This window comes from Kryptolebias marmoratus, linkage group LG7 (assembly GCF_001649575.2).
Source record: "Kryptolebias marmoratus isolate JLee-2015 linkage group LG7, ASM164957v2, whole genome shotgun sequence".
Lineage (NCBI taxonomy): Eukaryota > Metazoa > Chordata > Actinopteri > Cyprinodontiformes > Rivulidae > Kryptolebias > Kryptolebias marmoratus.
The window spans coordinates 527414-539920 of NC_051436.1; the positions used below are offsets into that span (position 1 = coordinate 527414).

The 12507-nt window shown below is 47.4% G+C and overlaps 3 protein-coding genes across 4 annotated transcripts in view; 2 read left to right on the forward strand and 1 right to left on the reverse strand.

Moving 5' to 3' along the window:
• Positions 1 to 7342, reverse strand: LOC108251556 (steroid 17-alpha-hydroxylase/17,20 lyase). 2 transcript variants are annotated; one of them, XM_017441907.3, is made up of 9 exons: positions 4792 to 7342; positions 4372 to 4492; positions 3542 to 3680; positions 2657 to 2886; positions 2107 to 2193; positions 1780 to 1995; positions 1541 to 1710; positions 660 to 763; positions 1 to 584 (listed from the first exon to the last, which is right to left on the reverse strand). In XM_017441907.3, exons 1-9 carry the CDS (start codon positions 4995 to 4997, stop codon positions 319 to 321), a joined length of 1539 nt encoding a protein of 512 aa, XP_017297396.1. In that variant the 5' UTR covers positions 4998 to 7342; the 3' UTR covers positions 1 to 318. The 2 variants fall into 2 exon arrangements, with proteins under 2 accessions (XP_017297396.1, XP_037832547.1); XM_037976619.1 differs by having other exon boundaries at positions 1541 to 1995.
• Positions 7343 to 7995: 653 nt separating this feature from the next.
• Positions 7996 to 10252, forward strand: LOC108251551 (early growth response protein 1-B-like). Its single transcript, XM_017441901.3, has 2 exons — positions 7996 to 8243; positions 8348 to 10252. Exons 1-2 carry the CDS (start codon positions 8117 to 8119, stop codon positions 9445 to 9447), a joined length of 1227 nt encoding a protein of 408 aa, XP_017297390.1. The 5' UTR covers positions 7996 to 8116; the 3' UTR covers positions 9448 to 10252.
• A 1693-nt stretch (positions 10253 to 11945) lies between these two features.
• LOC108228949 (F-box only protein 41) overlaps positions 11946 to 12507 on the forward strand; it is a 12655-nt gene continuing 12093 nt past the window's right edge. The window contains exon 1 of the mRNA XM_037976628.1: positions 11946 to 12138. The gene's annotated coding sequence lies outside the window, so the exon portion shown is untranslated. The remainder of the gene's footprint in view (positions 12139 to 12507) is intronic.

The window sequence follows — 12507 nt, forward strand, 5'->3', positions numbered from 1 at the left end:
TACTGAAGATTATTGATTTATTGATTAAAGAGACATTTATTCATTATTGATTTACTTCAGCTGTTATCTATATTAGTTAGGATGTTTGATAATTAGGGTTAAATGTGGCACATTCAACTAAAGAACAGCTTCAAATCAGAAATATTTTATTATGCAAAAACATTTGAGTGTTTTAGAAACTATCAGAGTTAAAATCAGACTGTTGGTTTCATCATTTCACACTTTTAGCATTTCTTAGCACAATTAGGTGAAGATAAAATAATTTAAGGATAAACCTTAAAGTTAAGAAGAATTTGTGTGTACTGTATCTCAGTGTTTTCATTTAGCCCCGCCCTCCCAGCCGGGCCTCGGGGTCACCATGACCTTATAAGGCAATGGCTGCAAGACCACACCCAGTCGCCCCTGCAGGTTAGGTGGGGAAACCCCGTCTGGAAGCTTGAAGCTCATTCGCTGAAGCAGAGAGGACAGGAAGAGGAAAAGCTCCAGCCTGGCCAGCGATTCGCCAACGCAGACTCGAGGCCCCGCCCCAAATGGCAAGAAGCAGGAGGGCGTGGCCCGCTGGCCTTGGTCGTCAAGGAAACGATCTGTTTTGGAGGGAACAGCCTGGAATGAAAGGTGTGTTTTTGTGGTATTTGGGGAACCAGGCGTGTTTTTGTTACCTGGGTGGAAGAGATCGGGTCTGTCCCAGTGCTGGGCGTCGTGGTGAATCGACCACATGTTGACTAAAACACGAGTTCCACGAGTCACAGCGTGACCGCCAATACTGGGAAAGAGAGTTAGCACGTCATCGACAACAAAGTCACTGTGTTCAAGTGGTTTTAGTAAACTTATTATTTATCAAACACACAGTTTGAAACTCCTCCGCAGCTGCATGAAAAGTTGTTAGTTTAAATTATTCCGTCTCGTGGAATCAGACACGTCGGATCCTGAAGTACCTGTGTGAAAACATGTTGATACAGAGTTTAAATGAATAAACGAAAGCAGAGATCTAAATGATGAGAGAGATCTCATAGATCTCAGCTATGAGAGATCTAAATGAATAAAATGCAGTTTTTCACTCGTCCTGGTCTCAGAACAATAATAAATCCCTCTGGTTTCCAACCTGCAGATGGTTCACAGCTCGACTGGACCTGAGTTCTGACTTCAGAGGTCAATGGAACCAAGAATCACTAAAGACCAATCCAAGCAGGACACTATGAACATGAAGATCCTCTCTAACTGTTCCCAACTGGTTCACAGCTGGTAATGAGTCAGTCGTCCTGCCTGATGATCCTTCTGGACCTCTGGGTTCCTCTGTGGTTCTACAGTCCAGACTGTCCTCATGTCTGGTTCCATGATGGTGGAACGAGTCTTTCAGAGCAGGACCTTCCTCTCTGAAGTCTCGTATCTTCTCTGACACTAACTGTTCTTATCAGCAGGAGCATCAGCTGTTTTTTATAAAGCACAACAACAAATACTACATACAGAAGAAAAATGCTTTAGTGACTCAGCTGACACAAAGCATTTAAACTGTGGGTGTTCTGAGAGGAACCCGGTTCACCTGCTGTCGGTCAAGGCGGTGTGGGGGATCAGAACCGGACTGACCGGACGGATCCTCATGCCTTCATTGATGACACACTCCAGGTACGGCAGCTGGCTGCGGTCCGACATGCTCACCGCGCGCTCGCTGCCCACGTGCTCATCCAGCTCCTTCTGCACGCGCTCCTGGACCTGGAATAAATACCCAGAGGTGAGCCCTGAACCCTCTGGGTCCGGAAGCAGAACCCCAGGTGTTTGTACCTCCGGGTGGTGCAGCAGGTAGGCCAGAATCCACAGCAGAGTGGTGGACGTCGTCTCCACTCCGGCTCCAAAAGCTTCAGCCGCCGTCATCAGGACATGGTCGTCTGTTATCCCCTCCTCCTCTGATCCATGTGACTTCTGACCCCGCCCATTTCCTGTCTGACCTTTTAACAAGGCGTCCAGGAGGTCGTGGGGGTCCCCATCACTCAGAGACGCCTGGTAGAGAGGAGATGAGGCTTTCAGGGGTTGAAGTGCAGTAAAGACTGCGGCCTGCAGGGGGCGCTGCTGCCCTCTGCTGGTCCATCACAGGTGTTGCTCTGGTGTTACCTTGTGCTCCTCCAGTTTGCGGCTCAGCAGCTTGTCTCTGACGGCGATGCACTCCTTCAGTTTACTGAGAGAGCTGTTAGGGAGGAACTGAAGGGAGACAGGAGCGGTTAGCTGGGCTGTCCAATGTTCAGAGTTATTTTAGGACATTTGGGTAAAATGTTGAGGCTGACGTCGAGACATTTCAGGAGATGTTGAGATGATCTGAAACCATCAGGTCACTGAAAGAACATCAGAATATGGAGACGAACTGGAACCATTTGGACATTTAAAAAAAGAAGGTGAAATCAGATCTCAGACGATCTGTTCGAGCTCAGAGTGTCTGCTGGGGATGACTCTCAGCTACCACCACACCAGATGTTACCTCAGTATCAGAGCTATTACCTGTTCTGTTGATTAAGGCCAATTAGCTGTGGCGGCCATCTTTGTAGTAAGGAAAGTCAGAACATTGTGAGCATGTTTGAAAAGGTCGGGGGATGCTGGAACAGTAAAAGAACCTCTTTGGACCTTCAGGTCCTTCAGGGAACCAGGTCTCCTCAGATCCGTCTCGTACCTTCATCCAGGGGTAGATGTCCACCAGTCCTCCTCTGGCGATCGTCTCCACGATGCCGTTGTTGTATCGGATCACCTCCTGCAGCTCGCTGTCGCCGTGGCGATAGGTGCCGCTGAACACCAGGGTACACACCACGTTGGTGACGGCTCTGGTCACCGCCGGAGACGGGTCGAAACCTCGAGTCCCGTTGGACAACAGCTCCACGCACAGACTGTCCACTGAGGACAGAACTGCAGAGGGAAGGGACAGGACACACTAATGATTTAACTTTAATTAACAGCAAAACTGCGGCTTCGAAACGATTTATTTACTCTTAAATGTAACTAAATAAAGACTCATTTCTGCACTTTTAGGTCAAATAAACATTTACTTTATTTTTTAAATGTGTTCAAGATTTATATTTATTCTCTCACAAATACATGAAACTAAAAGTCTTTTTATGTTTCTTATTTGTCATCTCTTCTTCGGTGGTTTTTCTCACTGACTCACACTGTGGCGCCACCTGCTGTTTCATTTAAATCGATTTTCTCCTCCAAGAAAAAGTTTTAACTTCTGGTACATTTCTGAATATAATTCAGACTTTTTAGAGTTTAGTTCAGACTTTTTCTCTTTACCTGTTTGACAACTTTGTGCTTCAGTGTGTGTGAATGTTAAACTCATTTAATGTTAGATTTTATTATTTTGAGTTTTAAAATTTAGAAGTAAAATTAAAAACTGACTGATAGTTAATTAAAGGTGAACCGTCTCTGAGCTGCAACATGAAAACAGTTTTTATGAAACAGACTTAGAAGTGTCAGCTGAGTGACGAGTGGATCCGTGAGTTTAAGGCCTGGACCAAAAACAAACAGGTGAACAGGTAACCAGGTACAGCGACCCGGGGACTACCTATGTCCTGCAGCCGGCTGCTTCCTTCTCCGAACAGGCTGAAGGAGTTGTGAACCAGCCGCCGGTGGAGCTTCCAGAGAGCAGAATAATCGGAGAAGGCGATGTCTTTCCCTCCTCGGGTCAGCAGGCTGGTGGTGACCTGAACCCAGAACCAGAACCAGAACCGGGTCAGACCTTAAACTACGGCAGCGTTTCTTTTATTCCTACAAACTCATTTAACTATTCTGCACGGTAAAATATAAATACCTCCAGTTTTTATGTGTGGGACGTTTTCCTCCCTCAGGTTTATATTAAATATCTTAACTCACCTGTCCTGTTCTTTGTTTATAAATGATTAACAGTCCGGAGAAAAACACTGAAATCAGTGAAATAAAGAATCTGTAAATTAAAGTTAAACTTTCAGGTTAAAACTCCAGGAGGAGCTGCAGGAGATTTAGATTTTAAATAAATAAAATGACTCTCAGCTACTACCACACCAGGATGGAGCTCAGAAAGATAAGATGGAGGCTGTTTGCATTTTGTCAACTAATATTTAACTTTTAATTTAAAAAATGTTCATTAAAAGACCTGAAAATATCTGTAATCCATAAATAAGGTTCTTTCTGCAGTTGTCTTTCTGTAAACGTAGAGAAAAACTATAGAAGGGGACAGGTCTCTGTGTCTCTGTCTCTCTGCCTCGCTGTCTCTCTGTCTCTCTGCCTCTCTGTCTGTCTGTCTCTCTGTCTGTGTGTCTGTCTCTCTGTCTCTCTGTCTGTCTCTCTGTCTCTCTGTCTGTGTCTCTGTCTCTCTGTCTGTGTCTCTGTCTGTCTGTCTTTATTTGAAGGTCTCACCATGTTTGGACGTCCAGCGAAGTCCCTCCCCCTCTGCAGCAGAACCTCGCGGGCGTGTCGATGGTCGTTCACCACCACGGTGAGGTGGGGGCCGACGAAGAGCGCAAAGAGGGGTCCGTACCTCAGAAACAAACAAACAAACAAACAACAAACAAAAAAAAAACAACAACAAACAAACAAACAAACTCTGAGTTAACGGGTTCATAAATAAATGAAGCTTCACTCCGTTCTCAGTCTGGGAACCTTTAACTAGTTGTTTCAGTTAGAAACCCTTTAACCAAACACATTTCTGCAGTTAACTAGTCCTTCCTAACTAATCCCTGAGTCTCATTAACATGTTAAACCTGTAAAGATGTTAAACTCATATCAAACGTGCTCGGCTCTCCTCCTGGACCAGAACCGGACCAGAACCAAACTCACCTGTGGCCCAGCTGCGTGAAGAGGAGGTGCGGGGGGAGGCCTCCCCCCAGCCAGGGGAGGCTCCCCAGGACCGGGAGGTGCGGCAGGCACGGGATGGAGGCCGGAGGTCTGTTCCTAGCAGAGATCAGAGACAGGAGGAGCAGCGAGGCAGCGAGGAAGAGGAGCAGGACGCACGGAGAGAAGGAGGCGAGGAGAGCAGCGAGCATGGCTGCAGTGAGGCAGAGGAGAATGAGGAGGTGATGAAGAGCCCTGGCTTTAATCTGTTCCTCAGGGAGAAACCTTGAAGGGGTCAGAGGTCATGGGTGTTTGTCTTCCTCAGACAGCCTTGGTGTTATCAGGCTTCAGTGGTTTCCATGGAAACCTTAAAGGAGAAACCTGGTTTTATAAAACATCTTCTGCTCTTCTGAAGCTGAAACACTGATGAGGACGTAAAAACTGGTTCTAATTGGTTCTAACTGGTTCTAACTGGCTCTGGGCCAGATTTAGATCCTGTTAGCCTGATTTAAACTTTATTTCACAGTTCAGGATGAGTTTTGATGTTTTATCTGTTTTAGGTCCAGGCTGGTTTCAGACCCTCTGGATTAATTAGACTTGAGTTTAAAGATGAGTTCAGATTTTGTTTTGACTGATGTTTTATTCTGAGGGGCTTTAAAGGGAGTTTCCACCTGTTTTAATCAGACCTGGTTTCAGGCTGGTTCTGACTCGGTGGAAACTCTGGGTTTAGTTTAGTTTTAGTTTATTTGAACCCAGGGTGCATTTAAAGCTGATTTATCCTGATTTAAACCAGTTTTCTGCTTGGTTTTAGTTTTATTTTAGGCTGGGTTTGTGTTTGTTTTAGACCTGAATGAAGGCTTGTCTTGGACTTACTTTTACCCTTGAGTTGATTTGGGCTCATTTTCTGCTGGTTCTGCAGTAAATTGAACCCATTTTACCAGTTTTTTATTGGCTTTATTGCTGGTATTTGAATTATGCATTATATTTTATTCTTTAGTTGTATTTTAAGCAGCTTTTTGTAGCTTATAGCTGCATTTAGTCTGATTTCGTCTTGTTTGAGATGACGTGAGTCTGGACCCTCTCAGATGGTACGAAGCTGATATCGGGCCGTCTTGGCGTGCAGAGACGCTGCTGCAGAGCTGCCTGCTTGTGTTGTGGCTAAAGATAGTCCTGTAGGTTTCTGGCTGCACCAATGAGGCACGTTTGGATGGTGATGAAGAAGAAAGATGTAAAAGGCCGAACCATTAAGTTTAGAAACGAGTGACTCAGCGGCTGCAGATGACAGAAAGTGAAGGCCAAAAAGCTTCTGACGCCACGAGGATCCAAAGCTGTGAACATTTCTGTTGCAGCGAGGTTCTTCTGTAACAGGTGGAGGCAGAAGGAGGTGGCACGGCGCCATGGCAACAGTCTCTCTCTGACTTCGCCCCCTCACACACATTCCTCCATCATCTGTCTTCATCCAGTCCTTTTTCTTCTCTGCGGCGTCAGACTGTTCATCTCACAGCCTGGTCTCCGCTCAGCGGGCCGAGCGCTTCGGCTGCTGGCTGAAGAGAGTCAGTCTTTACTGGTTTCAGCCTTTTTCTGCATTAAAAACTGTTGGTTGCACTGTGCACAATTACCCCCGCTTATTTAAAGCCCTTACATTAGATCTGGTGAAGGACTTTTAAAATCTGACTTATGTTCGTGTCTGATGCAGTTTGCAACAAAAATAATGAATTAAAAACTCAGATTTCTGCAGAAATGTTGTCTGTTCTCCTCCTTTTATAAAGATCTAAATGGCCGACAAGCTGATGTTCGAACTGTGAAGAGAACCAGGATCCAAAGAAACGTTAAAGCTGCTGCTTGTTATGGTCACCATGGTAACCGCGTGGGTCTGTCACTCCCTGAAGTTAACGAGGCAGAACAACAACTACTGCAGTTATTTCACACAAAGTAAGGAGTCTTCTGTTTGTTTTTACAGTTTTAAATCAAACCTGCAGCTGATTCAGGAACAGTGAGGACAAAATATAATAATAATCTAATAAAGTTTACGTTCTGCTGCTTCAGGGATAAAATCCTGCAGCTCGTTCACAGCTGAGACTTCTGGGGTTTAAACTTTTATTTACAGTTTCTTTTCTCACTGAAACACATCAAGGTCTTTTTAAGAACTTTGAAATCTACTTCAGCTCTACTTGATTTGTCTCCTTTTGACTCCATATGCATCCTTCTTTGTCCTTTTAGTCTCCTTCTTTACTTTTATCAAACAGGCAAGACAAACCTGGAGCACAAACATCAGTTAAAGACAAGAATCTTGTCCTATTTGTCTTCTTGTGGTTTTTCTGTCTCCTCTTCTGTCCGTCCTTCTGCTTCTTGTGTTTCTTCTTATTCTTCAAATATTTCAGCTAATAATAAAAGTTACATTATTCAAACTTCACCTTCAGCACTCTGGGTTTTTTGCTGTATTTTCAGAGTAAAAGCTCATTTTTAGTTAAAGGATGCAGAGTTCCATCTGGAGCTCATCTGAGGGACTGGATGAGTTTCTCTGGGTTCTGGTTCTGAACGGACAGTTTATCTTCATTAAGACGATCAGTTTGTGTTTGGCTCCCTCAGGATCAGACATCCAGGACCTGCAGAAACTCTCCTCCGACCCGAGCCCATCTGATGATTCAGGTAAAAACCAGTGAATTCAGCTGCTTTTTATGTAACCCCTGGCCTGAATCCCTTCCCGTCTCCATGGCGACAACATCCCAGCAGCTGCTGCTGTGCAGGAATGTCACATGTGGAGCAGTAATGTGTAATAATGTGTCTCTGCAGCACTGCGGCGCTGAAAGCTCTCCTTTTCTGAGCCTGCAGCAGATTTCTGTCCTCTGCGCGAAGCAGGGAGGAGAATTTATTTATCTGCAGAAGATGCATGAAGCTCCAAGAACCCATCTTAAACCGAAATGTTTCCTAAAATGCGTCAAAAGCGACAGATTTCGTGAAATCACGCCTCCCCCTCGCGCCCCTGGTTGTGTAAGCTCGCGCTCCTCTCCTGCCGCAGTGAAGGAAACCCCTCTCTCCGCTCTGCCGCCATGTCCTTATAAGGACCGGGGGATACCCGCCGTCACGGCCGGAACAGGCCCATATTTGGGCAGCTACGAGGGGCTCGGCGGGGGGAATCCCTCGCGCCGACGTCCGACCAATGAGGCCCGGCCGGGAGTTACCTTGGAGACGGAGAGTATAAAACGGAGAGCGCGCGGAGGGAGCTCATCATCCTCAGCATCACGGAGCGGACTAACGGAACCGACCGGGAGCCGGTACGGGATCAGCCTGATTGTCAATCCTAAGCCTAACATCTGTAACAGCTGTGAGGATGCTTCTGGAGCGCGAGGACAGCTTCATGTCGGAGTTTGAGGACGCGTGCAGCGCCTGGGTGGACAGCGTGGGTTCGAGCCCCAGCCACGGCTCGGACTCGGATGTTGGGTCTCCGTTCAGCCAAGGTGAGTGCTTTAACCGTGCAGGTGCACGCGCACCTCTCCAAACAGCCATGCTGATATTATGCAATGCCCCTAACACCCCTCCTCCTCCCCCCTCCCTCCTCCAGTGTTCTCCCCCGGAACCGACGCCTCGGACTCAGACTTCTTCTCCGACTTCAGTGACTGCTCCTCGGACACGCTGTCTCCGTCCCTGGGCTACACGGGCAGCTTCTTCACCGAGCCCGAACCGGAGTCGGAGCCCGAACCGGCGGCCGCAGGGCTGAGCAGCACCGCGGACGCCATCCTGAACATGATCACGGAGATCGTGGGGATCTGCACGGAGATGGAGCAGCAGCAGCAGCAGCAGGGCGACACCTCCTCCTGCACCCCTCCCCCGGCCGCAGCCCCCCAGCTGCCCGTCGTTTCCCCTCCGGTGGTGAAGAGCGAGTTCGTGAGCTCCAGCTGCAGCAGCGGGTGCTCGCAGTCCTCCCCGGCCGGGAGCGACGCTCTGTTCCCGGCCTGCGCGGACTCCCTCCTCCCGCTGGCGGCTCTGGAGCAACAGGTGGAGGTGACGGACTTCATCGAGTCTCTGCTGAGCTGTGAAGCCGCGCAGGGCGAGCTGAAGTCGGCCTGCGAGCTGAAGCAGGAGCCGATGGGCCTGGAGGACTGGATCAGGAGCCTATCGGCCCCGGTTACCGGCGGAGATTCCGGTAACTACGTCATCAGTAGGCCCGCGGTAAAGACTGAGCTCGTGCAAGGCGACCTCCTCTGCGCCCCCTCCACCCTGGACGCGCACCTGCTCTCCTCCCTCCTGCAGGGCGCGTTCCCGATGATCAACATCAGCGGCGTGCACGCGCCCAAGCAGCCGCGCGCGGGCAGGAGAGCTCCCGCCAAGAGCGGGCTGAAGGCCAAGCCGTTCCCGTGCTCCGTGCAGGGCTGCGAGCGCCGCTTCTCGCGCTCGGACGAGCTCAACAGGCACGTGCGCATCCACACGGGCCAGAAGCCCTTCCAGTGCACGATCTGCGCGCGCAGCTTCAGCCGCAGCGACCACCTGACCACGCACACGCGCACGCACACCGGGGAGAAGCCCTTCTCCTGCGACGTGTGCGGCAAGAGGTTCGCGCGCAGCGACGAGAGGAAGCGGCATGGGCGCGTGCACATCAAGCAGCAGCTGCGCGCACAGATGATGGCCGCCTACTCCCTGGCCCTGAACGCGCCCGGCGTCTAAGGCGCGCGCTCCCGCTCCTGGAATGAATTACTTTGAAGCTTCGGGATTTCAACCGACAACCGGAAGGACACGTGACGTCACACCGGTTTACAGGTGCTCAGAGGCGCATGCGTGCTGCAGTCCGCCTGAGAGGATGGATTTAAAGGACAGGGCTGGGTTGAGGGTGAGATCCTGGCCCGGCTGACCTTTGACCCCGGCCGCTGCCTGCTGTTGGAGGACTTTAAAGGGGCAGTCCGTCCAGTTTACGGAGGGTTTCTGCTGTAAAATAAACACAAATGTTTTCCTGCATGAAGACGTGAAGAAACTGTGAATGTTGACGTCAGAATGTTGTGCTGCTGTTGTTGATATTTTTCTGTAAACAGTTTATATTTACGGAGTTCTATGTTTGTAAAAAATCATCTATTTTTCTAGTCGGATCGTCTCTACCTCTCTGTGTCGCTGTTTCACAACCAGTGAACATTTTAGGAACAAGACTTTTCTATGAAACCAATCTGAAAGGACTTTATTATCTACACCAGGTGCAGGTGTGAGCCGCACTGATGCATTGTGGGATATGTTGGCGCTCAGTGGAGCTGAGCTGAGAGTAGCACACGTGGCTGTGCAGGTTTTAACTGTTCCCTCGTTCTGCATGGAGGCTGCTGTCGCTGTCAATAAACAAACAAACAAACAAGCTGCTTCTGAGTCTTCATCACTTTAAACATCATCTTCAGCTAAACGTCTGTTAGCAAAATATCTCCTGAACCACTGGGCTGATTGTAGTGAAATCTTTGGATAAACAGCTGAATAACTTCAGTTAATCTGATTCAAGATGGCCGACACAGCTAGTCAGCCTTAGAAAACTCAAAACTCAGTCACCCAGTCAGGCAGGTGATCCTATAGGAGACAGATTAAAACAAGGAGCTCGATGTCCCTCACCCTGTGGGTCACCGAGCCTCACCCTGGAGCCAGGCCTGGGGGCGGGGCTCATCGGCGAGCACCTGGTGACCAGGTTTCTGCTCAGCCTGAGTGCACTCAGGTGCGTCGTGCTGCGTCGTGCTGCGTCTTGGCGCTCTGGTCCTGGTTCACCAAAGCTGCCAGGCCTTTAATGTCTTCGTCCTTTCCAGTCAGAAACAGTTTGTTCTCAGCGTTTTCATCCTTCCATCAACAGGCTGCTGTTGCCTGGCAACAAACGAGCCCGTTAACAGTTTGTCCTGAACTGTGGAGGCTGCGTTGCCATGGCAACAGAGGTTTCACCCACGCTGCTGTTGTTTTTGTTGTTTTTTTTTCTTGTCAACAAAAATCACCTCAGAGTTTGTAGATGTTTTATTTGAAGAATCTTCATCCCTGCTGCTGTGAGGAAGATGAGGATGATGAGGATGATGATGACGATGATGTCAGGATAAACTGGTCCTCGGACTCCTGGCGCCCCCGTGTGGCGTCCATCAGTACTACAGCTCAAAAAAGGTGAATAAAATCTGTTTTCACTCTGTTGCGTCATGATTTCAACATGATGAAGGTCAAAGGTCACAGCATCAGTTTAAACAGACAAACTGGGAACAAAAACTGTTCATATTTAATAAAAATCTGAACTAAAAATACATATTTACTTTAAAAACTGCTCCACTGGATTTGGTGTGACGTCTGTTGTTTGGTTTAAAACTAAATTATTTGAACAAATAACAAATATAAAGGATCATAAATCATCTTTATCTTGTTGTTTAAACTGATATTTTGAGTCTGAAGCATCTCTGGGTTGTTCTGACACAACGAGACCCAAAGGGTTCAAAATAAATTTGAATCAAATAAAAACAGACTGACTGAGCCTCAGGATGAAAACACTCCAGTTAAGATAAATAACTTTAGTAATTTAAAACTCCTAGAAAACAGGAAAATACATAAATTACAAAAACATGAAGAAACGATAAAACAAACTTAAAAATATAGAAGAAAAATCAGCAGGTGAAAAATCTGCCCTTTCAAACTAAAAGCTTGTTTAAAAGAAAGTTTCAGCAGTTTTTAAAGAATTCAACACAAGCTTAACTTTTACTTTTATCCATTAGCTAACATTTAGCCCTTTTAGCTCGTGTTCGGCTTTCAGCTTCAGCTGATTCAGCTGTTTCAGCTGAGAATGGGTTTCTGTTCAGTGTAAAGTTAAACAGATTCATTTCTAGTTTTCATGATGACAGATCTGCTGCAGATTTCTAAAACCTTCAGAGCTTCAGCTGTTCAGGAACTGAACTGAAGGAAATGTTGAGTTTTTATCCAAAAAACAGATTTTATTCCATAAACTGGTGATTTTAACCTGAAACCTGTCAGAAACCTCACCTGGTTTTAACCTCACCTTTGTTTCCTAAATCCCTGCATCAACAAACAAACAAACAAACAAACAAACAAACAAACAAACAAACACAAGCCCTGAAACGTCCGTTTATCAGTAATGATAATAATAATAATAATAATAATAATAATAATAATAATAATAATAATAATAATAATAATAATAAACAACCCACCGTGTGACTCTGTCAGCTCTGGCGGGTCACGCGGCTGTGACGTCAGCAGCACGCTGACGGTGCGCGCGGGGCGGCGGTCGGTCCGTTCATCCTGCAGCACCGTCGGACCGAACCAGGAGCCGCTCCAGGTACCGGACGGTTCTGAGGAGGAGCGCAGAGACCCGGAGACGGTCCGGCCCGGTCCGGATCAGCAGCACAGGTATGGATCAGCGGTTCCGTCAGAAGGTTCGGTCCACACCGAGCCGGTAGAAGGTTCTGTTTCCATCAGAGAAGCAACCAATAAGTGGGAGTCACCTGCAGGCTGAGCGGCAGGTGAACTTCCTGCTGGAGCTTCTGAGTTTCAGCATTTAAAACAAAATGACTGTTTATTTATTTAATAAGAGACTTTATTTATTTAAACATTTCAGTTTTTGTCCTTATTGGTTAAAATCTCCTCAGATTCTCTGATTTCATCAGGATTTAAATACAGATCTGATGATCGAAGGTTTCTGAGCTTCAGGAAAACATCAAGAACAGCTGAGCACTTCCTGTTTGGAGCTCTAAACCCGGTCCTGTTGGAGCTCTAAAC

Bases quoted from the DNA above. Each gene is read 5' to 3' on its own strand.
- LOC108251551 (XM_017441901.3), top strand. From the start codon at position 8,117: ATGCTTCTGGAGCGCGAGGACAGCTTCATGTCGGAGTTTGAGGACGCG. The intron at 8,244-8,347 runs GTGAGTGCTTTA...TCCCTCCTCCAG, and splicing joins TGGGTCTCCGTTCAGCCAAG to TGTTCTCCCCCGGAACCGAC.
- LOC108251556 (XM_037976619.1), bottom strand. From the start codon at position 4,997: ATGCTCGCTGCTCTCCTCGCCTCCTTCTCTCCGTGCGTCCTGCTCCTC. The intron at 3,681-4,371 runs GTGAGACCTTCA...TTCTGGGTTCAG, and splicing joins TCGCTGGACGTCCAAACATG to GTCACCACCAGCCTGCTGAC. The intron at 585-659 runs GTAACAAAAACA...CCTCCAAAACAG, and splicing joins ACCCGATCTCTTCCACCCAG to ATCGTTTCCTTGACGACCAA.